The 25,583-nt window shown below is 34.8% G+C and overlaps 4 protein-coding genes across 7 annotated transcripts; 2 read left to right on the top strand and 2 right to left on the bottom strand.

Moving 5' to 3' along the window:
• Positions 1-644: 644 nt before the first annotated feature.
• On the bottom strand, positions 645-7,091 carry LOC106752391. Its single transcript, XM_014634067.1, has 5 exons — positions 5,778-7,091; positions 3,852-3,931; positions 3,132-3,262; positions 1,924-2,128; positions 645-872 (listed from the first exon to the last, which is right to left on the bottom strand). The coding sequence occupies exons 1-5, from the start codon at positions 5,872-5,874 to the stop codon at positions 645-647; spliced, it is 741 nt and encodes a 246-aa protein (XP_014489553.1). The 5' UTR covers positions 5,875-7,091.
• Positions 7,092-8,275: 1,184 nt separating this feature from the next.
• Positions 8,276-14,077, top strand: LOC106740562 (cyclin-dependent kinase 9-like). 2 transcript variants are annotated; one of them, XM_014611737.1, is made up of 10 exons: positions 8,276-8,764; positions 9,295-9,368; positions 9,515-9,855; positions 9,960-10,168; positions 11,451-11,529; positions 11,615-11,705; positions 11,873-12,039; positions 12,174-12,403; positions 12,519-12,669; positions 12,835-14,077. In XM_014611737.1, exons 4-10 carry the CDS (start codon positions 10,050-10,052, stop codon positions 13,123-13,125), a joined length of 1,128 nt encoding a protein of 375 aa, XP_014467223.1. In that variant the 5' UTR covers positions 8,276-8,764; positions 9,295-9,368; positions 9,515-9,855; positions 9,960-10,049; the 3' UTR covers positions 13,126-14,077. The 2 variants fall into 2 exon arrangements, with proteins under 2 accessions (XP_014467223.1, XP_014467222.1); XM_014611736.1 differs by lacking the exon at positions 8,276-8,764 and having other exon boundaries at positions 9,006-9,368; positions 9,963-10,168.
• Positions 14,078-15,311: 1,234 nt separating this feature from the next.
• Positions 15,312-19,332, bottom strand: LOC106740559 (cyclin-dependent kinase 9-like). Its single transcript, XM_014611730.1, has 7 exons — positions 18,809-19,332; positions 18,315-18,399; positions 18,138-18,228; positions 17,787-17,953; positions 17,433-17,671; positions 17,212-17,359; positions 15,312-17,052 (listed from the first exon to the last, which is right to left on the bottom strand). The coding sequence occupies exons 1-7, from the start codon at positions 18,913-18,915 to the stop codon at positions 16,729-16,731; spliced, it is 1,161 nt and encodes a 386-aa protein (XP_014467216.1). The 5' UTR covers positions 18,916-19,332; the 3' UTR covers positions 15,312-16,728.
• A 1,074-nt stretch (positions 19,333-20,406) lies between these two features.
• LOC106740560 (fatty-acid amide hydrolase 2-B-like) lies at positions 20,407-25,577 on the top strand. Of its 3 annotated transcripts, XM_014611732.1 has the most exons (10): positions 20,408-20,589; positions 21,145-21,315; positions 21,828-22,047; positions 22,282-22,499; positions 23,237-23,348; positions 23,570-23,868; positions 23,951-24,049; positions 24,148-24,504; positions 24,832-24,901; positions 25,151-25,577. In XM_014611732.1, the coding sequence occupies exons 2-10, from the start codon at positions 21,145-21,147 to the stop codon at positions 25,186-25,188; spliced, it is 1,584 nt and encodes a 527-aa protein (XP_014467218.1). In that variant the 5' UTR covers positions 20,408-20,589; the 3' UTR covers positions 25,189-25,577. The 3 variants fall into 3 exon arrangements, with proteins under 3 accessions (XP_014467219.1, XP_014467218.1, XP_014467217.1); XM_014611733.1 differs by lacking the exon at positions 25,151-25,577 and having other exon boundaries at positions 20,407-20,589; positions 24,265-24,504; positions 24,832-24,974; XM_014611731.1 differs by lacking the exon at positions 25,151-25,577 and having other exon boundaries at positions 24,832-24,974.
• The last annotated feature ends 6 nt before the right edge of the window (positions 25,578-25,583 follow it).

The following is a 25,583-nucleotide window of genomic DNA, read 5'->3' as shown; positions in this document are numbered from 1 at the left end:
TTTTCCTCAACCGCAGACGGATTTTCGCACCAAGCTCGAACCCAGGAACCGCTGATTTACACGCCGCTTTGCACGCTCGAGCGAATAGCCAAACAGAGCCGTTCGTACGAATTTGCGCAAACACGTCCAAGTGTGTAAGCGGCACTTTAAACTTGATTCGTGCCAATTAGGAGGACGACGAATCGCTGTACACGAGTGTGTATCGCATATGACGAATTGTTCGTGCACGAAATGTCTGTCTCGTTAAGCCGCTGGACACACTCTCGCGGGTTATTTAGCAGCCCGGGTGCCGCGGCCCGCCGAGCAGCGACGAGATAGCATCTTTGGGAATACCGTAAATATTTCTTACCATCGAAGTCACGTGGTAACGCTTTTGCAGCGGTTAACAGAACGCTTGATGATTCCTCAGAAATTCTCTTCCCTTTCTTATTGCAGTAACTATGATACGAAGGATGAGAAAGAGTTAAAGCGTTGTTAGAAATAAAAAAAAATAATAATTACAGATAAAAAAGATGAAAATTGCAAAATTTAAATAGCCGGAAAATAGATGTGAAAGATTGAAAATGAAAATAAGCCAGAATAACAAAGACAGTTATTTCTTACGGATAGATTTATTAACTGAATTTATTAACTGAATCATCGTATCACGGACTCTCCTCCGAATCGCACAGTATTTGTTGAAGAACGCGCATTCCGTCTTCGAATTTTAGATACTTATACGACGATTGTTTCGACGGTGATCCGGCCGTGGACCCTTCCAACAGTATCGCCTTTCCGTCTTCCGCTTCTGACAAATTCCAGACGTTGCGAAAGTAAATTGTTTGAAGGAAATTGTCGATCAGAGTCGAACTGCTCCACGCACACACGTGCACCTGTATGATCGTTTTTACATTTTATGAGTTCAAAAGGCTATTTAGCGCGCAATACCGCGACGCACAGTGGTGCTGTACATGAAGGTGCGAAAAAAAATCTTCATAACTGCGGAATTTCTTTATATGCCTTATGACTTCATTTTTTTACGTTTCTATTTGAAATTTTAAGCTCATATGGAAAGTACTATTAGAACACCTAACGTAGATGTGAAATAAGAATAACACTAATTTTATTAATCTATGCTCATAACTGTCACAAATTGTGCGCGCGTTACAAAAGAATGTATATTATATAATTATTTAGTAACATTATATATATATTAAATAATATTTTATATTAATATTTTATACTATATAAAAGTACTAATTACAGTTAAATTGCAAAAAGTGGCACGTAATTTTTACAGAACAGTTCAGTAATAGTATCTGCTGTCAAAAAATGCAATCAAGAGCTTGAAAGGAAGTAGAGCATTTTTTATAGACAATGAAATAAAAAAAAATTTTCAACTTTAGATATCATTGTTGTAAGTACTATAATAAAATCAAACGAATAAAATATATATGATAAAATCTATTTATTTTTAAGATATAAGATACTATTTTAGTAGTATACGCCTTTGGCGTTACCCTGGCTCAACATTGGCCAATATTGTATATTATATAATACAAATATACAATATTTATATAAGATATTAATATAAAATTACTTAAAATATATTACTTAATATATGTAATATTATTGAATAATTATTGTTCACTGGGCATCCCGAAATAAGAAATCGGCACATATAAACAATATTTCCAAGATTTTGGGTTTTTCTCCACCTTCGCACTACTGTGCGTACGTTCGAAGGAAGCTGTTCCTCTCGAGCACCGAGATAGCGCTCGCGCTCCTCGATACTACGAACGCGAAGTCTCGGTTTGCGCAAGCGATAAACAACAATTTCTATCGAACTTAAGAGATACGTATCGTACATCCGACGGCGGGTTTCCCCCGCTTGAAAAAACAAACTCTACGCTTTTTATTGCGCATATGTGGTGCTTCACTTACGTTTATTTTCAGAGCCCGCGCGCATGACTTCATCGAGTGGTGTATCAGGGCGCAGGTTCTGGCAATGTGCGCGCACGCATCATTTCCGGCAGCGTCGTCATTAAGGTAATTGTCCAAATCATCTATCAGAAGTACGGACGGCACGGCCGCGTAAGTGTGCAACTTGACGAGTTGCTCCGCGAGACTCTCGTAATCCGGCAGGTAGCTGAGAGAGTAGATTATTAAGCCATAGAACGTAAAATGCACCGGTGCACGCGTGCGTATCTCAAATTAACAACGTCCGCGAGTCTCGACTGCGACTTGTTCAAATCAGTCGAGCGGGATGATGATCTCGTTAGAACGAATCCGACGGTAAAGGACGGTGGAGAAATCGACTCGTGCCGCTTCACTCGATCGTATGTCCGAACGTCTATTTTCGCACGGCGAAATATTTTTCAGCGGTACCATTCGTATTATTTTTGGATGATATCCACGGCGATTTCCGCATTCCGTCGCTGCCTTGCAAACTTATTTCTTTCGAGGAAGCATCGCTTTGCACGAGACGCTGGTATGCACAGTACGCGCGCGCGCGCGCGATTCCTGTTACTATAATAAATTGATAAATGAAAAATACATTCATCTTCGGCGCGCCTGACTGAGTAATTTCTCTCGACATGATCTATGCCTGTCCTCTGGCACAAAAAATACACGAGCTCGTAAAGCGGCGCGCATATGCTTACACGGGCGTGGAATATTAAGCGCCGGCTCGTGTGTGACAAGTGAAGCAATTGTAACTCCTTCGCGTAGCTTCCGCGGAATAACATTATTAATAACGCGTAACTAACGCACATGCAAACGTCCGCGATAAATTCAAACGAGGATGCAGCGACTTCGATCGAATACGAAGATGTTCCCGAGCGGAGGCGGTAAAGGAGAAAGAGAGAGAGAAGGAGAGAACAAATCGATTTGTCAAGTCGCCCAGCGGCGTGGTGGAACGCGGTATGTGGCCTTCCGCATCAGTTTCGAACGTTACGCATTTTTGAGACACACACACGCGCTCGCTCGCACGATCGGAAAGTCCGATGCGTAAATCCCGCGTCGGCGGCGGCCGTAAACTCGCGCCGACTCTCGCCGAGATCGATTCTTTATGCAGCGCGGCGAGCAGTTGCACACGTGCAACGGAGTGCAGGCGCGCGCGGTAGCGATAGGAAGAAAAATGTTCCGCTTACATAAATCTCATCAGCTTGAGAGCCGCGACTGCTGGATTGCCTCTGTCGTGACAGGCCGCCGGCTGTCTTTCCAATGGCGCTGGCGTAATATAAACGACACGTCGTCCTTCCTCGGCCCAATATATCGCGGCCTGCGCAGCCAGGAAAAGCTGTGTTTCAGGAAACACGCCGCGCTGACCGACAGGTATTTTACGCAGCGAGTGAGCAGAGAGAGAGAGAGAGACGGAAGCGTAACGAGCCGATTAACGATGTCGACACGCGTTGACAGTTTGATAGCTCTTGTATTAACCCAGCGGCGACGGGAACGTGTAGAGAGAAGAAAGAGAGAAGAGAAGAAAAAAGAAAAAAAAAATGAGTCGCACCAGTTGGCGACGATGAGTCTATCGCGGGGATTTGGTGATTATAATTGGTAATAAACGAGAACCGCGCCGAAGATCCGTCCGTGCTGAGAGTGTTCGTTATTAATGTTTTAAATAGACCGTAAATAAGATGAACTCTTCAAACGATCGATCTTAAAGAAAGCAAACTAACCGTGCTGCTCTACGCAGAAATGCGAGGTTTACGTTGAAACGCGCGGGCAAATTTTGTACGAACGTTTTGCGGGGATTAGACGCACGTTGATTTACTGATTTCTACAGTTTGTTGGGATCTGTCAAGTACGTGTGTATCAGTCTTTACGGCGAATTTATGCCGTTCCCGTTTCGCATTTTGCGTACATACCTCGAACATAAAGGACTTGCTCAGTTCTTTCGAGCCGCACAATAACGTCGTCTTGATGTTCTTCGAGAACATTAGGTAATCTGAAATACACGCGAATTTTAGTGACAATTCGATATTGCGCGTGTCGCTTAATTCGCGATGAAATATTTGGAAATCGCGGGAATCACTCAAATCTAGAATCGGTGATTTAACTTGATTTCTATGAACGTTGTAATTCAAACAACCCTATAAGCGCGTAATATTATTTAATATTGTAATATTCTGGGCATATTCTTAGAATATTAGACGTAATGTTCTAATAATATTTAAAAAAATATATTATTTAATGGTATTATAATATTATATATTTTTTTAAATATTCAACTTTATATATATTTTTTTTTATTTATATATATTTTTCTATATTATTTTTTTTTTATATTCTAAGAATATTTTTATATTCTTCAAGAATATTATGTGAAGTGGACATATAACATCGATAGAATATTCCTATAATATTAAAAAAATATTACGTAATATTCTTGGAATATTACGCGAGATTTCAATAGAATAAGGATTGAATAATTTTTTATTGTGTCATATTAGATCCTACAAATTAAATTGAGGATTCTTGAATTTGAGTTTAGATACTTTAAAGAGATTCTTCAACTTCATGTATATATTAACTGAGAAATTGTTTTAAGAATTTAATGCGTGAAAATTTCTCCACATATTTAAACACAAGGATTTCAGATGCATTTAACGATGAGACATGTGTTGCACAGTGTGCTACCGATCAAACTTCCATAAAAATACGAGACATACATTAGTCGTTCGCGTCACTGATGCGGCGCGACTTGAGTCGTCTATATACTTCCACACTCTTACACTATTTCAACTTCATCCCCACTTTACTGCACTTAAATGCGCAAATCGAGGACGTTCTCTCATGAAGTAGAATCATCGTGACACATCGGTATATCATGATGTTCGGTTGCAACAGAGAGAAAGTAAGAAAAATAAAAATAGACGTAACATACGAGAGTGAATCAAATATAAACCGGAATTATTATTTTTTTGTTTAATTGAAGCATCATAAAAAAACTAACATACATAACTATTTTTCTACATAATCCCCGGACTTCGAAACACATTTTTCCTAACAGGTAACCAGTTTTTTAATTCCGCTATCATAAAATGAAGGCGGCTGTGACAGCAGCCAATCGCTCACGAAGGATTCGACAGAAGCATCGTTATCAAATCTTTGTCCCCCAAGTGATTCTTTCAGTGGTTCAAACAAATGATAATCGCAGGGCGATAAGTCTGGACTGTAAGGAGGGTGTTCCAGTGTAGTCCAGACCAGTTCTTCAATTTTTTGACGAGTTAAGGCAGCTGTATGGGGCCGGACATTGTCGTGAAGCAGGATAACGTCTCGGTNAGCGGAATCAAATATAAACCGGAATTATTATTTTTTTGTTTAATTGAAGCATCATAAAAAAACTAACATACATAACTATTTTTCTACATAATCCCCGGACTTCGAAACACATTTTTCCTAACAGGTAACCAGTTTTTTAATTCCGCTATCATAAAATGAAGGCGGCTGTGACAGCAGCCAATCGCTCACGAAGGATTCGACAGAAGCATCGTTATCAAATCTTTGTCCCCCAAGTGATTCTTTCAGTGGTTCAAACAAATGATAATCGCAGGGCGATAAGTCTGGACTGTAAGGAGGGTGTTCCAGTGTAGTCCAGACCAGTTCTTCAATTTTTTGACGAGTTAAGGCAGCTGTATGGGGCCGGACATTGTCGTGAAGCAGGATAACGTCTCGGTTTGGAAATCCGCGTCTTTTCCGACGATATTCGCGTTTTGCTTCGTCCAAAAGTTGGCAGTAGTATGCAGCGTTCACAGTACAACGTTCGTGAAGAAAATCGACGTGCAAAATACCTTTAAAGTCAAAAAATACAGTTGCAAAAACTTTTCCAGCTGAGAGCCGAGTTTTGGCTTTGACGAGTGCTGATTCACTTTTCTTTCGCCGTTCCATACTGGCTTCTTTGGATTCCGGGGTGTAGTGGTGCACCCAAATTTCGTCGCAAGTCACAATTCGGTGCAAAAAAGCTTCCCCTTCGGTCTGATAGCGTGTCAATAGCCGTTCGCACACCTCCAAACGGTGCCGTTTCTGATTTTCGGTGAGAAGACGAGGGACCCATCTGGCGGATACTTTTCGAAACCCAAGGTCGTCAGTAATGATTGCCTGAGCACTGCCGAAGCTTATCCCGACCTCAGAAGCAATTTCAGCGACCGTTAATCGACGGTCACCCTCGATAAAGCTGCCAACCAGGCGAATATTCTCTTCTGTCACGCTGGTCGACGTCGGTGCCCCTCATTTTCAACAGTTTCTCGTCCTTCTAAAAATTGTTTGTGCCACTCGTACACTTAAGTCTTCTTAAGCGTATTGTCCCCGAACTGTGCTTTAAGCCTTCTCAATATGTCCGACGGTTTTACGCTTTCTGCAGTGAGAAATTTAATAATAATTCATTGTGCAACGGACGAGGGCACCTCCCGCTCTGACATTGTGATACTGATTAACGGAGCGCTAATGAGAGGTCGCGTAGGGGGGGATCTCCTTCAGGTATCCCCACCTATAACGCTCAGAAGCCTGGTCGTTCGCCTCACTGCGGGTATAAAAATAATTCCGGTTTATATTTGATTCACCCTCGTACTTCCACACTCTTACACTATTTCAACTTCATCTCCACTTTACTGCACTTAAATGCACAAATCGAGGACGTTCTCTCATGAGGTAGAATCATCGTGACACATCGGTATATCATGATGTTCGGTTGCAACAGAGAGAAAGTAAGAAAAATAAGAATAGACGTAACATAAGTACATTTCAAAGGACGATTTAAATGTACTACCATTTAAACTACCACTTAAAACAGGCCAGCGTTCATTCAAAACAAAACATGATATCGAGATTTTTTTTACGAAATACATCCACAATTTTATTATCAATTTTATAAAATCACTTATCATTTTGTGTTTTCTATTTATAGTTTTACACAAATATCACATATATAACCACTGAAATATGCATATAAATATATATATACTGGAACACGCCATGCTACAGCATAAGCGGAAAACGAGACATAAACTGCATTGAAGGACTACCTGCCTCTTTCTAATTTTTTACGCATAATAATTGAAACTACACACCGGATACAGATATGGTCTATATCCTTGCCTCGCATTTCGACCGTCAGTGTACATACGTCTAGTAGATATATATATATTTCAGTGAATATAACACATACATGTATATACGTCTAGTAGATATATATATATATTTCAGTGAATATAACACATATATAGTAATCTTAATAGGTTAGGAAAACAACGGTTAAATACATATATCATTTGACAGAATAAAAGAAGTATAAATTCGTGGATTTTACTCACGATTAAAAACTGTCACTTATAACACTTTCGTCGATTTTATATCGAGCCTTATTCTTGAAAACCGATACTACCCAGGTAACTCGAAGTTCTGAATACACTAACATCCCGCCAAAAAAGACATCATTTTAGTGTAATATCACAAGCTGATATTACGTTGTATGTCGAATTTGTCAGATGTGTCGATTGGCTGTCGAATAGAGAATTTCTAGAGTGTCTAGATAAAGTGTTAGGGTCCCGAGAAAATCTCTATGCAACAGCCAATCAAAAATATCTGACAAACTCGTCATACGACGTAAGTAATATGGAGAATTCAGGCCTGGCTCGATTTTTTAATCGGAACTAAATTCGTAACTATTCGTATATGTAATTTGTGAGTGATATGAATCCAATGAGCGTACAGATATTCCGTAAAAGCAATACGCTTTTTAGATATCACTCACAATTTACGTATACGAATATTTACGAATGATTTAAAAATCGAGCCTCTGAACCTTTGAACTATATAACAAACTGGAGTGAACACTGCCTTTGTTTCCGCCAGGTGACTTCGTGCTAAGAGAAAAAAGAGAGAAAGAGAAAGAAAGAGAGATAGAGAGAACGAGAGAACGAGAGAAAATATTTAAGCAGTATCTTCGCTTTGTCCGTTTTGACTTTGTCTAGCTTTATGTAAGCTATAAGCTACGACTATGTAAACATAGACTATGTAGCATGTTAGTAAGACATATATGATCATATATGTAATCACATACATGAGTAAAATTCATATATGATTTTATATAATTATATATAATCATATATAATCATTTTTTTCCCGGGTATTTATATCTTATATTTCATTCTTTTCCATTGTGCATTATATCTAATTACACTATTTTTAATTTTTATTCTTAATATTTAATAATATTTATTTTTAATATATTTCTATTGTGTGCGCAGAGCCTAATATGCATATATAAATATTAATTAGGTGGGATGCAGCTTGTAAACAAACGATGAATTTATAGGTTTAAGTATAGGTAAGTATATACCAGGATAATATGCATATATATATTTTTTTTTCTTTTTATTTTGCAAAAATATATATTTCTATAATAGGGCACAGTAACGGCATTTCATTTTATTCGTTCTACATACTACCTTAACGTCGAAATCATCACGCGTCCAGCCTATCCAATTTATCATCACTGGCTCATAGAAACAAATAACGCAGACTGTAAACACTGTAAACTTAAAATTTATGCTATATGCAATAAAGGATTATATAATCAAAAATATGTAATAACTCCTATAGGCATGACGCGCACATTCTGTACGTGTGCGTTCTGTGCGTGTATGTTCTGTGCATGTGTGTGTTTAATAGATTAATTTTTCAATTTAATATAAGGTTTTCAGGTGAATAAATAGTTACATACAAATGTAACTATTGGATTAAATGGGAACAATCGAGTCATCAGGACGGATTAGCTAAAGTATGTATCCTGTAATTATATTACAACATATATTATAAACAACATTGCACAGATTCTTAACACGTTCATTGCCAAGCTGAAAATTGGAATTTCGTGTGGTGGCCAAATTTTTTTTATTTTTTTATTTAGTTTTTATTGTGCTCAAAATAAGTTAACATATTATTTATATGCTTTTATTATTATGTACGTAGGATTTATGTACTCTAAATATCTATTACGCGATAACGTGTGATCGGCCGTTTGGTGAGAACTCGCATCACGTGATACCGCGTGATTGGCAATGAACGTTAATGTTAATGTCGTTAAGCTTCACAATATCACAATATTTGTATAATTGTAATGGTAATATACGTTATAGGAAACATTACATTAACGCAAAATTCTTTATATTTCCGAAAGGAACAGTGTAAAACTTTAAATACCCGCATCATTATAAATTCAAATATTAAGTTAGAAATATTGAAAATACACACATTGCTCGTCGTAAATACATAAGAGCTGATAGCAGTACTTCGTCTGCTCCATTGCAGACTCAATATTCGCATATACGTCCAGCCTATCCAACTTTCCATCACGTTCATGGCAATATGACTGATTCAATAAAGTGAGGGAACTATCAATCAGTAATCGCGACATAGTTATTGCTTCTCTCTTTATAAAATATAAAATTTTAGTTTGAGCTGCTCATAAAAATGCTTCTTAAATTCGCCTTATACGTTTTCGTGCTAAAAATATTTTGTTTACTTTCAGCATATAACGAGAAATGAAATTGGAACGACGATCTTAAAGCACGAGAACGTTCAAGAAGAATTTAAGCCAGCGGCTTGTTTTTGTGCTGGATTATTTGCCGGATAGAAATACTGTGTTCTGATTGGTGTATTTCCGTTCATTTTCGGAAATGCATCAATCAGAACGCAACACTTCCATCCAGCAAGCAAACAATCCAGCACGGAAACAAGCAACAAACATCGTGAGTCGCTGGCTTCAGTCTTTGTTTTGAAATATACAGTTCGCTCTTGGCTCCTGCAAACTCTTCAAGTTAAAAAAAAAACAGAAAGCTGTGAAAACGAACTTTTGTGAAAAATAGTCAGGTAAAAAACTGAAGGAATCTTCTAAAAAAAGTAATAACACTATGTAACATCGCCACATGTCTTGTTGTTTTTAAATAAAACGTTGCTCTTCGTTTCTTGTGTAGCAGTTGAGACATTATTGGGGCATCGTTAACTTAGGCTGTTATTCGACTTATCTTCTTGTTTACTGAACTAGACATTTAAGAAATAATAAAATGGACTCGTTAATGTATAAGAAAGAAAATGAAACATACGTCCAGCAGTTCAATTTTCCGTTTTGCGATGAGTTGTCGAAATACGAAAAAATTGTTAAAATTGGTCAAGGAACTTTTGGGTAAGTAAAACGTCTCTCGTGCGAGAGTTTTAGATTATGTTGATACATCATGTTGGAATATTACATAAAGATGTTTCTTTCTGTACTATTGTGTTATATAATTTAAATATTTCTGTCGAAAATAGTTATTTCACATGTATATATATTTTATCTGAATTATCGCGATGCTCTCGAGTTATATATATTGAGTGAATACGATAGCTAAGGTCCTGTTCACGCAAACGTTTTGAAGAGCCTTCTTTAAGCTTTCTAAAGTATTTACAATGTGAAATGAACCTAATCTACACTAAAATACTAGCCCAAATTTTTAAGTTTATATATAATCATATAAAATTACACATAATGATATATAACTATATATGATTTATATAAGAATTTTTTTCGTATATGACTGCATATATAGGGTGTCTGGTATGTTTCAACAACCGTTCGTGTGAAGGTTGAACGGGTTAAACTGAGCAGAAAAGTCCTCTGCCATTTTGCAAAAAACCAAGCAAAATTTCAAGTTATTGTTGAAAACGGTCATATATAGAGGTTTCTTTAATTAATAAATGAAAAATTTGCATGTTATTTGCAAAACAATACAAGATTTTTTTATTCAAAGTAGCCTAATCTACAAGTATATAACAACTGTTTTACCTGACGATAAATTCAAGATTCGAGATTTAAGATTCAGTATACTGATGTCTGTTGTTAGGTACAACGTTTATTATATACTAGTAAATTAAGCCACTCTGAATAAGAAAATCCTGCACCATTTTGCAAATAACACGCAAATTTTTCAGTTATTAATTAAAAAAGTTTCTATATATGGTTATTTTTAATCATTAATAACGAAATTTTGCGTTGTCCTTTGTAAAATGATAGAAGGCTTTTCTGTTTATTTGAACTTGTTTTACTTGCACACAGCTACTCGGTCAAGATTTTCCGATCAACCGTTTTACTGTAAATGACAGTTAGCAACCTTTTAATTAGTGTCGTCGTGTAAAATACACAGGCGACCTCGTGCATGCACTTGGCGTGAGACATTACCGTGTTTCTTAATACGGAAATCGGGATGTGTTCAGCGAAGGTGCAATTTACCGCGTTTATTCGAAGAATTATCCGATGCATGTGTCATTACACGCTGAACAATATGTTCTTCTACAATAATTTAATAACGTTGCTAAAATAACTGCGATATATATATATATATATATATATATGTAGTTGGACGCTTTTTCATAGTTAGTGGAATACGATCCGATTTAAATCAATCAATATGTGCCTAATTATTTCGCAGAGAAGTGTTTAAAGCGAAGGACAAGGATAATAAAAAGTTTGCAATAAAGAGAATACAGATGGAATGTGAATCACAAGGAGTAAGTTTTGTATCACATGATTCATATAAAAATGCTTTACTTGGTGCTTCCTTACTATACATTATATTATGAAATATTGTTGTAGTTTCCTCTAACAGCGTTACGAGAGATAAAGTTATTACAAGTGTTGAGCCACAAAAATATCGTAAAACTTATAGAGATTTGTAGGACAACAGGTAAATACTATAGATTATATTATTTTATCTTGTATCATAATTATACGTAGTCATGGCTGCGCAATAATATTAGACGTAATTAATAATATAATTATATAATCTCAAATCTTTAGATTTGTAACTTTTATACATATAATTACACATAACCGAATTTATTTTGTTCTCAGCTACCGAGGAAAATAAATATTGCGCATCATTCTATCTGATATTTGAATTCTGTGACCACGATCTGTCTGGCTTGTTGTCAAATGTAAAGGTAAAATTTAGTCTGGGAGAGATCAAAACAGTTATGCAACAAATACTCAACGGTATTTACTATATTCATTGTAATAAAGTAAGTTGTACGATATTTTATATTCCAGAATAATACGGCGACGACGATGTTATATAATAATAAATAAATTATATAATAATGACAAATATGATAGTAATAATATAAATAACATAAAATTATTACATAATTTGCAGATTGTGCATAGAGATGTGAAGGCTTCTAATATTTTAGTAACCAAAAAAGGCGTAGTAAAGATAGCTGACTTTGGCTTGGCACGAGCGCTCAGTGTAAAAGTATCTGCTTATACGAATAAAGTTGTCACTCTATGGTATCGACCGCCAGAACTGCTGCTCGGTGAAAAAAATTATGGACCGTCTGTAGATTTATGGAGTGTGGGTTGCGTCATGGCCGAAATGTGGACCAGGCACGTAATATTAGTATAACACATTAGTAAACATATTAGTATAATAAAGTAGACATTGCAAATTTTTCATAATATTTTTAATTAGTTTGTTAGTTATTAGATTTAAAATTCATAGGTCACCGATAATGCAAGGAAATAGCGAGCAAAATCAGCTTGTATTAATTTCGAATTTGTGCGGCTCGATAACATCCGAAGTATGGCCTGATGTAGAAAAGCTCGATTTGTTCAAGACTTTGGTGGACCTCCCCAAGGAACAGACAAGAAAGGTAATAAACCAGCGAAACGTAACATACTATCTTGCACTTCGCGAAATTGTTCGTACAATAGAGCATTTACAAGTCGCATTTTTGCTTCACATGATGTTTCTCAAAGTTCAAATTTCCTCTTCACGGATTTCTGTTTTGAATTTAATTTTTAATAATTTCATGTAGGTCAAAGATAAATTGATGCCGTACTTGAAGGATGAACACGCTTACGACTTGTTGGATAAACTCCTAACTCTCGATCCTAACAAGAGGATCGACGCGGATGAATCGTTACATCACGATTTCTTCTGGACTGATCCGATGCCGTGCGATCTTGCCAATATGTTAGAACAACATCATCAAAGTATGTTTGAATACTTTGCACGTCAAAAACAATCCAGCAATACACATCAACCTCAAATATCACCCTCTGACGAAACACCCGGCCCCTGTACCCCTACAACTGACAGAAAGTAAATTTCATGAACATATCTTCTAGCATATGTCATTCCAAAATGTTTAAACTATGTTGCATTTTCGTTATTCGTATGCGATAAAGGAAGACTCAATTTTAATCTCATATCAAGAATAAATTCTGTCCAATTTGTTCTCGTTAGATTAGGTTTAGAAAAAACATTTGGAAAGAAGAGAAATTTTATTATCTGACTCTTTTTTTTTATTGTTCTCTTCTTTCCGTACTTTTTTTTTTTTTTAATTGAAATGTTACGTTAAGTCAACTTTGGAAGTGATTTTAGAAAGATTTTAGCTGTTTACTAGCAAAGTTAATTTTTATATATAATACCTCTTAGAAGAATATTTATATAGTTTTTTTATACATAATACCTCTTAGAGTATTTATATAGTTAAAATCGCCGATTTAGAATAGCGGCCCGTTCGTCTCTGTAAAGTTGTCTGTCTCTTTCTTCTCTCAAAGTGACGTAAAACTTTCAAGATTTACTGTGCTGGATTAGCAGCCATCAAATATATGTCCGTCTTCACATTTTGTAATATCGCATTTATGCGTAGACACAGCGCAGCGTACCTTCGCGCATGACCATAGATCTCATATCGCAAAGAATCAGTTGCCAAATCGATTGCGACCTTAGAATTTCATTGCGCGAATTCAATAAATAGTAGCACTTTCTTTATTTCAATATATCAGTCTTAATTTGTTTTTCCTTATTTTCGCCGATCCATCCCGACGATCTCACATTAATTCTCCAACTCGATTAAACGATGAAAAAGCAACTTTTACGGTAATTTAACGCTCAATCACTTAAGCAGCACGGCGAAACCGTTTCCGTCGTATGTGTCGCGAACTATCCGGGACGTGATAATATATACAAGATATTTCATTTTAAGTGATATATAGTATTCTTGTATCTATTATATCCATATTAGATACAAGAATACAATACACTAAGCGTTTAGTGAGCGGTTATAGCTTTTGGATGCGCAAAATTAACGTTAGCTTTTGTGCCAAATGGATAATTACACTTGCCTTTACGTAACCATATTTCGATCGGAATTGATTTTCCGCTTGCTTGCGAGGTGAATTCGGAAACTTCTCGATCGATTCGGAAACAATCCGAGTGTTCATAATAGCAAAACCATCGTAAAACGGAATTATTCCAATCGGAATCGAATCCAAACAGTTTTATAACAGATGTAGATTGATTCTGTAATTTTTGACGACATGTCATTATTGTTACGGCGTTGTTGCAATTTTTCTGCCCTATGTTATACCTGCACAATGACGATAACAATACGGTTGTTAACAGTTAACAGTAGAATCAGGCATCTTGGCAGATATGGAACTGTTTATTATGGGACTGTTAAGAATGAATTCTGATCGAGAGCAATCAGTTATTCTCTAGATTTTCTCTCATATTTTATAAGAAATAATTCAACAATTCCAATCGTAATCAATTCCGAACGAGTCCGTAATACATACCTTAGTCTCTTGGGCTCTCCACCTCTCACTCACTATATTCAGCATACATAACACATGTATAAAATACATGACATACAAGTGCAAAAGCGCTAAGATTGATATTATCAAAATAATAGCGGAATCTATACAAATTATATTAGTTTTATCGAAGAATATTCTAATTATTAATTTCTAATCAAAACGGATATAAATAATGACTGAAAGAAATCATGAAAATCCATTAGTATAAAAGATTTATTTATATATTCTCGTATACATTTTACTGAAATTCATATCTTTATGAATATTCATCATATATCTAACAGCTATTTACGTCTGGTTAATTAGCAAGTGCATCTATGTATTTGTAGTTTTTTAAATATTTTTTATGCTTAGCATTTGTCGAAACACAGTAACTTTTTTTATATTGTTAACTTGCTTAAGAATAAATGTTTCGTTATATAGTTAAAATCTTCAGTTGTTTGGCATTATTAGCTCTCCATATTTCATGACACACACATTGATCTTAAACTTTTCACCAATTACTCATAAAAATATAATTAAATAATGATATATATCGGCTTGTAACGTCTTTCGCCGTTGTCCGATCCCCAAACGCATATATTTATGGTGCGTATATATTAAGGAGACCAGAAAGTAATGTCGTTTCTGCGCATGTCGATATTTGATTTGATTGATTTTTACCGCTCCGGCATTGAAAATTTGTATACTAGATGGCAAAAGGTTGTTGATAACGAAGGTGAATATATTGTTGATTAGAAATAAAAACTTGTTAAAAATGTAGTCGTGAGAATTTAACTTAAGAAAGCGACATTACTTTCCGGTCCCCCTAATAGATTATACAAAAGTATATGGGATCTACGGTTTAACGCTGATTCCGAACGGCAGTTTGAGTAGAGTTTTCCTGGCAAAGATATTCTCGATGGTTTGCCAGTTCATCGTTAAAGAGACACGAGCGCATAAAAATATTTTGGTTCTATCGGGAGGTGAACCCGGGACTTCTAATATAGCAGATCAGTGCGCTGTCCGCTATACCACGTTCGTACTCATTTTTAAAGGATTATATATATTTAAAAAATTAATAAAATGCAAAATTATATTACATCGTGATAGGACAAGTCAGCAAAATTTGCGTACGATAACGAAAATTTGTTATCAATAAATGTTTATTTACAAATATGTCTTTTGCTCAAAATTTATTTTTGTGTTTGGGAAGTTTGTTAGAAATAAATTTGTAGTCTCACAATTGCGCAATAGCTTTTAGCTAGAGCTTTCCTTTCATTTGTTCCAATTATTAAAATGAACAATGAGTGACAACACGGCGGTGATTTATTTCTTAATCCACTGGTTTGTGATTACAATGGAAAAATATTTCAAATATAAAATATTTGATAATTACATTGAAGCTGTCAATGTTATGGTAATGACACAACATCTAAAAAGTCATTAAAGATCGTCCAATTGCCTCTTAGATTATTTTTTCTTGCATGTATAAGAAAATTATCATATAGTTGAATTTGAACTATATAAGTATAACAGGTACCAACAAATTTCCTGCCTTTTGTCCCATATAAATTTTTTAATCTACACAAAGTACATGAAAATAGAGGTAAGACACAAAATTATCTCTGCCTGATTTCGATAAGTTTTATATACGTTTTTAAAGTAAATTTCTAATACTCATGAAAAAAATTAGAATTCTAAGAGATACTATAAAAATTATTGAAAACATCGATAGATCAATAATAACCAATAATAATAAGAACCAAGTGCGAATACATTTATTAGATTTATATAACAGTATAATTGTTTATCCTTCGACATAAATCCAATAAATATATTCGCATCGACAATCGCGCTTGGTTCTTATTGGCCTGTTTTCAGTGATTTCTAAAGTTGACTAAAATATAATATTTTAGGCTTAACGAATATGAGAGAAAAAAAAGTCAAATGGTAACGTTTCTTTTTTTTTCTAAACATTTTTCTAAGCTTAATCTAACGAGTAAAATGAGCTAAATAGAATTGATTTCTTAGCATGAGATTATAGTTGAAGATTCCATTAGTAGACATAAATAACGAAAATGCAAGTCAATGCAAATGCGTTACGCACATTGAAATAAAATATGCTAGAAGACACGATCTTGATACCCACTTTCTGCCATAGTAGTAGTAGCAGTACTAGTAGTAGGCTTGGTTGCTCCGCCAGGTACTTGATGATGCGGGTGACGCATGTGACCGGGTCGTCTTGGAGGCGCCAGGTATTCGAACATACTCTGAGTATGTTGCGCTAGCATCTTGCTAAGATCGCACGGCATCGGGTCATTCCAGAAGAAATCATGATTTAATGCTGAATCTGAGTCACACCTCTTATTAGGATCGAGGATTAGAAGTTTGTCCAACAAATCGCAAGCGGACGGATCCTTCAAGTACGGTTTTAATCTATCCTTGACCTATGAAATCGTTAAAAATTAAATTCCAAACAGAAATCCGTGAAGAAGGAATTTTGATTTTCGGAAAGCACAGTGTAAAGCAAAAACGTGATTTCTAAGTGTCTGAGCAATTACGCGAAATGCAAGATTGTATAAGGCTGCGTTCCGCTGGCTTCTTACCTTCCTTTTCTGTCCCTTAGGAAGATCCATTTTAAGAAACAGTTCTAAATTTTCAACACCAGGCCATACCTCGGGCGTTATCGAGCCGCATAATTGCGAAATCAATATAATCTGTTGTTGCTCGGTATTTCCCTGCATTATTGGTGATCTATAAATTTTAAATGATAGCATTTAAAATATTATGAAAGATCACTGAAATGTCTATTTTATTGTACACGTGCCTAGTCCACATTTCGGCCATGATGCAACCCGCACCCCATAAATCTACAGGCGGTCCGTAATTTCTATCACCGAGCAGGAGTTCTGGCGGTCGATACCAGAGAGTAACAACTCTATTCGTATAACGGTTAGAATGACCATTTTTCGTACTGAATGCTCTTGCTAGACCAAAATCAGCTAACTTTAGTACGCCATTTTTTGTTATTAAAACATTAGCAGCCTTCATATCTCTATGCAAAATCTGTAAAAAAATATATATAAATATAAGTAATTAAAAAAAAAAAAAAAAAAAAATATATATATATATATATATATACATATATATATATCGGAAAATAAAGAACTGTATAATTTACCTTATTGCTATGAATATAATAAAGGCCATTTAATAGTTGTTGCATAACTTTCTTGATCTCTCCCAGACTAAATTTTACATTTACATTTGACAACAAGCCAGCCAAATCGTGTTCACAAAAATCAAATATCAGATAGAAAGTTGAGCGATAACGATTATACTGAGTAGCTGAAAACAAAATTAATTCAATTATATATATATTGATGTAAAAGTTATCACATCAAAAATTTGGAATTACATAATTATACATTTTTAATTATACATTTTTAATATAATTGTGCAACCATGATCATTTATAATTACATGATTATATAAGAAAAATAATTATATTAATATAATCTATGACATTTACCTCGTGTTCTACAAATCTCTATAAGATTTACGACGTTTTCATGCTTTAGCAATTGTAATATCTTTATCTCTCGTAATGCTGTAATAGGGAACTGCGATAGTATTTAATGAAATGTAATATATATCAAGAAAATACTAAGTAAAATATTTTCATATCATTCATGTGATACAAACTTACTCCTTCTTTCTCATTTTCCATCAGTACTTTCTTCATTGCAACAAACTTCTTGTTATTCTTCTTGTCTCTGGCTTTAAACACTTCTCTGCAAAATAATTAAGGATACATAATAACACACATTAAAGAAAGTAAGAAATAGCTCAATATAATGTTCTAACATGAAGTACGTTCCACTTGACACTTGTAACGATCGTGAACATCATTCTATCCTTGTTTCTCTTGGATGTTAAACAAAGACAGAACGATGCTCGCAATCGTTGCAAATGTTAAATGGAACTTGCTTATTATAATGTTATATGGTTTGTTCTTTTTAGCTGAACTGGCTATTTAGTTCAAGACATTTACATATGCATTGAAGTGTATGAAATGTACGTACAAGTTTCTTACCCTTCAATGTACATACATTTATTGAACTAGTGCAGCTAATTCAGCTAAAAAGAACAGATCAATATTTTAACATAACCTGGAACACCCTCATTAGATGTTGCGCTTACCCAAAAGTTCCCTGGCCAATTTTGGCAACTTTCTCGTATTTCAAGGACTCATCGCAAAATGGAAAATCGAATTCCTCGATGTACTTCTCCTTTTCCTTAGTATTCATTGTCGCTACGTATATGCTATTCTTTTAGCCTGATTCTATATTTGTATTATATACTCACTCTCTCAAAATTGGTTACAAGCTAACTCATATTCTCAACTCACTTTTATTAATAAAAAATACCTCTAAAAATAGCTTAGAAACCACTTATTGGTTGAGAAACCACGTTTAAGACACTTTTATTGATAAAAATATGTTCAGAATATGGACTATAGAATATATAATCGCAACACTATTTAGTATCAGTAAGATGGAATTCCAGAAAATGCGTTTTGCTGTCGAGACAGAATTACTTTATTAAAAATAGGTGGTTCTATAACGAACAAAGGCCCTGCGAACACGTGTACACTCTCGGACCACCGGACAAAGATTATTTGTATTGTATTGATGATGGTGGAAACGGATATCAAGCGTCATTTACAATGCGGCTGCAGAAGAGTCGTAGGTAAGATTTCTGGTCTGTTCTTTTTATCTGCACCGCTGAATTGGTACAATAAGTTACGCCTTTTGCCCACGAGAACACGGAAATGCTTGCCACGCGGCAAGAAGCGTCATGGCAGCCAATAAACTTTTAGTTCTCGTGGAAAAACGGCACGTTGATTGGCCATTTCTTGCCGCGCGGTAAGCGTTTCCGCGTTCTATGTGCAGGATCCATTACGTGTTGTTTTGTGTAACAGAGGTATATCGTCTTCTCGTCAACAAATTTCAGTCTGGTCCTTATTTAATTACACAAACTATTTTTTTTTCTATTTAATAATATAATAATATAATATAATAATATAATAATAATTAGCTAAATAGCGCACGCGTAACGTTAGCGTCTGTGTTGATCTCGTTTCCTAAAATTCAAATTATGCTGATCCGCCATATGCAATAAGTCAACCAATCAGAAATCATTACCTCTCTGGTTATGTTCCATAATTCACTGTCAGCGCTTAAATCTATAGTTTATGTTACGTATAGTATACTATAGATTTGCAGCACTGACAGTGAATATTAGAATGAAGCTTATGACGCAACTTGATAGATGGATACTTGTGCATCTGATGGATATCCAACATCTGAGATCTTAGAATATCTCATGGATATTGCGATATTCCAAAATGATGTAGGACGACTTTCAAATAAAATATACTGTGTGGGAAATATCACAATTTGCGTCATTACGAATCGAATCAAACGTGACTTGCAATTCCACAACTAATCAATGTGTCCTTGATATTTAGATTTCATCGACACAATATTTACTATACGATACTAATTTATTTTCTTAATCCTTCCTGGAAGTTTCTTACATCTTTGATATTTTTGCTTCTTCTACAATAATTTTTATTATTAGTGTGTAAAAAGCAGCAGGCCTAGTATTAAGACATATCTGAGACGTATTTTCTAATATTAAACTATGTTATCATTCTCGCTACGTTATCGTGGCATAGATTCCCCTTCTTTCTTTACATAACTACATGCGTTATAATACATTGTACTACACATGCTACATTTGTGCGTCATGACAACGCCGCGTGAATATTGAAAGTTAGAGGATTGTCGTCAAAACATGACATAACGATCGAATATATCTAGTAGAAGAAGTATAAAAACAGCAGCAATCAACTTATTATTCGCAGTTATTCCTATTAGACGGACTGAAGTAAAACGGCTGGATTATATAAAAGCAAGGTAAAGCAATTTCTAAACCTTTTTCTGCTCCCGTTAGCTGTACGTGATCGTTCTTTTGTATCGAAATAAATTTCATTAAATATATTATATAATCAATTATTTAATTAATTTCTTTAACACGTTAACTGCTACGCGCATTTCGAAGGAAATCTCCGTCAGGCCAAATCCATTAAAATTTTTTGATAAGAAATATTTAAATATATTAATTATACGATCCTGGAATTACTTATTAAACTATGTAAATTTTTTGTTTTATATCGTACTTTATACTGTCAGTTACTGGTGACTGACGTGGCAGTTAATGTGTTAAACACATTATACAGTCAATTATTTAATTAATTAAATATATAGAGAGTTAATATAGTAATTAAATCCTTCTTTTGAAATATTAGGAACTACTCTAGCGTAATTTATACCCTCATTACTTATTTACATACTCATTTTCACTTTTCTAAATTGTACTCATGTCTCAGAAAATAAACAATTGCAACTGATGCATTCCTGATATTGATCAGCACGAAACGATGAGTTACATAAATAATTTTTATTTTTTAGATGTATTTTTTAATGCAAATAATATTCATCGTCGTTAACGGTATATACCTAGCATTGGTTTGGATACTATCGTTTATCCACTACAGGAAGCCACCAAGTATACCACCAATAACAGAGCCCTTATTGATGATAAGTGCTACTGAGCTAGCTAAAAAAATCAGAGAAAGAAAGGTAATTCTGTAACAATAAAGGTAATAGGTAATACGTAAAATTATCTAATAACAATTCTCTCTCCTATCCGGAAAAAAATGATTATATATAATTATATAAAATCATTTATGAATTTTGCCCTATATATGTGGTTACACATGTGACCATACAAGTCTATACGAAAAAAATAATGTTATATCATTTAATTAAATGTCGATATCATATGCTGTGAGAAGCATAAGTAGCCAGAAGCATTTATTTCGATTGCATATAATTGCATATCATTTGTAAACAACAGTATTTTTTCGCTGTGGACATATAAGATTATATATAGCCATATATGTGCAAATTTCATATATGATCTTTATAATATGTTAAAAAATTTTCGTGATAACATTTTGCTTACTGAGTTAATTATTATATTACATATGATATGTCACACTTAGTGACGATACAGAAATATTTGGTTTTTAAATTATTAAATATTTATGAGCAATAAACAATTTATAAATACTTATATTTAAAAAATCTAGTATACAAGCTACGAAGTGGTAAGCGCATACATCAAACGAATCAAGGAGGTGAATCCTTATCTAAACGCCATCGCCGAAGACCGATTCGAGATCGCTTTAACCGAGGCGAAAAATTGTGATAACCTGTTGGAAGCTGGCAATGTGGATATCGTAGAATTACAAAAACAAAAACCGCTTTTCGGTATACCGTTCACTGTGAAAGAAAGTTTACCTGTTAAAGGTACGTAATCTCTTTATTGCTTTATTATTGTTTTCTTTCTTAAATTTTACTTTTTTCTCTTCACGATAACGCCAGTATTGTTTTCGTAATAAACACATCGAACGCGATCGATTCAGAAACAGGTAATGTTTCAATGTAAATTATAAAATAAAATTAAACTGAACAATACAAAGATTTGTGTGTGCGCGAAAGGTGACAGCGTAAATTCTCTGTAACATGTAATGACATTAACAGGACTCAGTCATACGGGCTGCACTTTACCTCTCAAAGGAAGGAAAGCAAGCACCGATACTTTTGTTGTCAAGACGCTGCGAGATGCCGGCGCGATACCGCTATGCGTCACCAACACTCCGGAACTGTGCTGTGGTTTCGACAGCTACAATTTTCTATACGGTCGTACGCATAATCCGTACGATACCAGATACATAACCGGCGGTTCATCCGGCGGTGAGGTGAGATAATATTTTTTTAATACGATATTTCGCGTGGATGTTCATGTCCAGCGCGCAGTATGTATGCATATTCGATTAAGTCTTCCGAAAATTGCAATTGCATTATTATAATTGATACATAGACTGTGTTACGCTTATTGGTAGGTTACCAATACTTGATTTTTCAATAGTGCTATAAGGTCCACCGGTTATCTTCAGCGTAATATAATTATAAAGAAGGTATAGCATGATCCCAAGCATAACGGAAAATTACGCAGACGTCAAAATTATGAAAATATAACTGTAATAATTAAAAATGAAAAAAATAACTGTAATAATTAAATTGTCAATCATAATTTAATCGACATAATTTGATCATTTTCTCGGATTTTATGTTTCGACGTTACAGTGATTTTCTGTTCTATTTTCTGTTCTATCTTAGATATGAAAATATTACGTGATATTTAATTGTTATGCGCATTGATATGTTACTAATACTATAAAATGAAATCCGTTTGCGACGTAGAGATTGACGTAGGTCAGTATATGCTCCTTGACCAACCTATGAATATTCTATTCCTGCGGAGTGCCACTTCTGAAAAACTATTTCTTATATGTGTATGTGACGTCAATTCGTTGCATCACAGATATGATTAAAATCAATGTTACATTCTTAGTCCGAAAAGTTACGCTTTTATAGAAAAATCGTTTTTCTCCTAAATACTGTATAAATTATTCGATAAATGAATTTATTTCAGGCTGCATTGCTCGGCGCAGGCAGTTCCTTGATCGGAATCGGCTCGGACATCGGCGGTTCTATAAGGTTACCAGCACTTTTCTGCGGGATCTTTGGATTCAAACCCTCGCCGAGTAAGTCGACCTTTTCCTTCGTTTAAATGAAACACCTGAATTTTATTTATTTCAGATTTCTCTCACCTACTTCTTTGTTTATAATCTATTATTGAAAAGTTAGGAAGTCAAAATTCCATCATTAGAATAAATAGGAACTAAATAACAGTTCAAAGGAACTAAATTAATGTGTAGTTTTAATTTTTACAATAATTCATCGTATTCTTTTTCTCATATTACAGAAGTTATTCCGAGCAGAGATCATTTTCCATCGAACAATAACGAAAATTTCCAAAATTACATGACGTTCGGCCCGATGACTAGGTACGCAGACGATCTCAGTCTGTTTATGAAAGTGATATCGATGAAATCCAATTGCGACTTATGTCTAGACGAGCCGGTCGATTGGAAGCAAATGAAGGTCTATTACCGAGACAGTCTGAGTAAATCACTTAGCATTTTGTCACTGTCACCGGAATTCAAACAATGCATTCTAAAAGCTGCTATTCATTTTGTCGAACGCGATGTTCATACGGAGGAGGTATGTCTTTATAATATAGGTCCAGCACGTATCATCTGTATCCAACATTTTCATGAATTTAATTCTAACTGTGGTTGTACAGATACCGATAGAGTGGCCTGCGCGGTTATTCGAAATGATATTGGCGCATCTTTTGGATGTGGGACAGATTAACTTACTTATGGATACCAAGAATCCCAAGGTACCGATATAAACAAAATTTTAGAAGACGTATGTCCCTTACACGCGTGGGGATATCAACGCACGCGATAACTTGGATCTGTATATTTTTCATTACAGCTTCGAAAGAACCTTATAGTAGAAATGATAAAAGCTATATTCGGGCAGTCGCAGTACACGATGTCTTTACTATGTTTCGAGTCTATGAAGCATATCTTTCCTATGTTCTCGGGAAAGGAGACCTTACGTAATTACTTCCTGGAGTTCAAGGAATTTAAACAGAAATTGGAGAATTTATTGGGAAAAAACGGAGTGTTAATTTATCCAACTTTCCGAATCACAGCACCTTTCCCGGAACCGGTCCTCGCTGAAGCAAGAAGTAGCATGGCGTATTGTAGTTTAGCTAATATCCTTGGCTTCCCCGCAGTACAAATACCAATGGGACTTAACAACAAGGGGATGCCCATAGGTTTTCAGGTAAACAGATTGAGTTTGAAATTTGGAGGGAGATGTTTAAAATATCCTAATCTTTTCGGGACCGGTTTTCATCTTGATTCAAATTTAATTGATATAGTTAAAGGATAAATCTTAATGAAATTTTTTATTCGATACTGAAATTATTTCCACAACTTAAAAGAAAGAAAATGTATATCTCGTAATATTAAAATATATCTTCTAAAAGGATTAAAAACGTCTGAAAAGTTGGAACATTTTTCAGACAATTAAATATTTGATAATGAGATATGTTGAGAAAGTTGTCTGAAAAGTAAGTGATTCATTGAACGGTGTGTTAAAAATTTTTAGGTAATAGCTGCACCATATCAGGACCGTCTCTGTTTGGCTGCTGCAAAGGAGTTAGAGACGGCCTTCGGTGGTTGGGTACCACCTTCGATATCAACAATAAACAATTAAGAGATTATCGATATCTCTTAATAAATTATTCTTTTCATTTTATATCTGCTGCTTCTGTTCACACACATACACACTTGCTAGTAATTTATTGGCCTGTCCTTCTTAGTAGATTGGCTGCGTTAATTTAAAAAATGTATAATATAATAAAACTTAAGAAGCTTATGTACGAGATTTTCATGCTTCANAAAGGAGTTAGAGACGGCCTTCGGTGGTTGGGTACCACCTTCGATATCAACAATAAACAATTAAGAGATTATCGATATCTCTTAATAAATTATTCTTTTCATTTTATATCTGCTGCTTCTGTTCACACACATACACACTTGCTAGTAATTTATTGGCCTGTCCTTCTTAGTAGATTGGCTGCGTTAATTTAAAAAATGTATAATATAATAAAATTTAAGAAGCTTATATACGAGATTTTCATGCTTCAGTGCACATAAATTTCTTGAATTAATGCAGCTGATTCTATTAAAAGAAGAAATCATATGTGTTTTAACATTGCTGATAACTGTTATATTTTTAACCTTCTTTTGTTTATTATTTTATAATTTTTAGTAAACAACGAGTACCCGCTGATACTTTTTTTAAATTACTAAGATTACTAAGAATTATGCACTTGACAATATATTTTAAGATTAAAA

This window comes from Dinoponera quadriceps, unplaced genomic scaffold, assembly GCF_001313825.1.
Source record: "Dinoponera quadriceps isolate SergipeBrazil2010 unplaced genomic scaffold, ASM131382v1 scaffold396, whole genome shotgun sequence".
In the NCBI taxonomy this organism is placed as follows: Eukaryota; Metazoa; Arthropoda; class Insecta; order Hymenoptera; family Formicidae; genus Dinoponera; species Dinoponera quadriceps.
This window is presented reverse-complemented; position numbering and strand designations above follow the sequence as displayed.

Bases quoted from the DNA above. Each gene is read 5' to 3' on its own strand.
- LOC106752391 (XM_014634067.1), bottom strand. From the start codon at position 5,874: ATGGAACGGCGAAAGAAAAGTGAATCAGCACTCGTCAAAGCCAAAACT. The intron at 3,263-3,851 runs GTATGTACGCAA...CTGGCTGCGCAG, and splicing joins GCAAGTCCTTTATGTTCGAG to GCCGCGATATATTGGGCCGA. The intron at 873-1,923 runs GTAAGTGAAGCA...ACGATCATACAG, and splicing joins CGCGGGCTCTGAAAATAAAC to GTGCACGTGTGTGCGTGGAG.
- LOC106740562 (XM_014611737.1), top strand. From the start codon at position 10,050: ATGGACTCGTTAATGTATAAGAAAGAAAATGAAACATACGTCCAGCAG. The intron at 12,040-12,173 runs GTAAGTTGTACG...CATAATTTGCAG, and splicing joins ACTATATTCATTGTAATAAA to ATTGTGCATAGAGATGTGAA. The intron at 12,404-12,518 runs GCACGTAATATT...TAAAATTCATAG, and splicing joins ATGGCCGAAATGTGGACCAG to GTCACCGATAATGCAAGGAA.
- LOC106740559 (XM_014611730.1), bottom strand. From the start codon at position 18,915: ATGAATACTAAGGAAAAGGAGAAGTACATCGAGGAATTCGATTTTCCA. The intron at 17,954-18,137 runs GTAAATGTCATA...TTTTGTTTTCAG, and splicing joins AGAGATTTGTAGAACACGAG to CTACTCAGTATAATCGTTAT. The intron at 17,672-17,786 runs GTAAATTATACA...ATTTTTTTACAG, and splicing joins ATTATATTCATAGCAATAAG to ATTTTGCATAGAGATATGAA.
- LOC106740560 (XM_014611732.1), top strand. From the start codon at position 21,145: ATGTATTTTTTAATGCAAATAATATTCATCGTCGTTAACGGTATATAC. The intron at 24,050-24,147 runs GTACCGATATAA...TTTTCATTACAG, and splicing joins TGGATACCAAGAATCCCAAG to CTTCGAAAGAACCTTATAGT. The intron at 24,902-25,150 runs GTTGGGTACCAC...CGGCCTTCGGTG, and splicing joins GTTAGAGACGGCCTTCGGTG to GTTGGGTACCACCTTCGATA.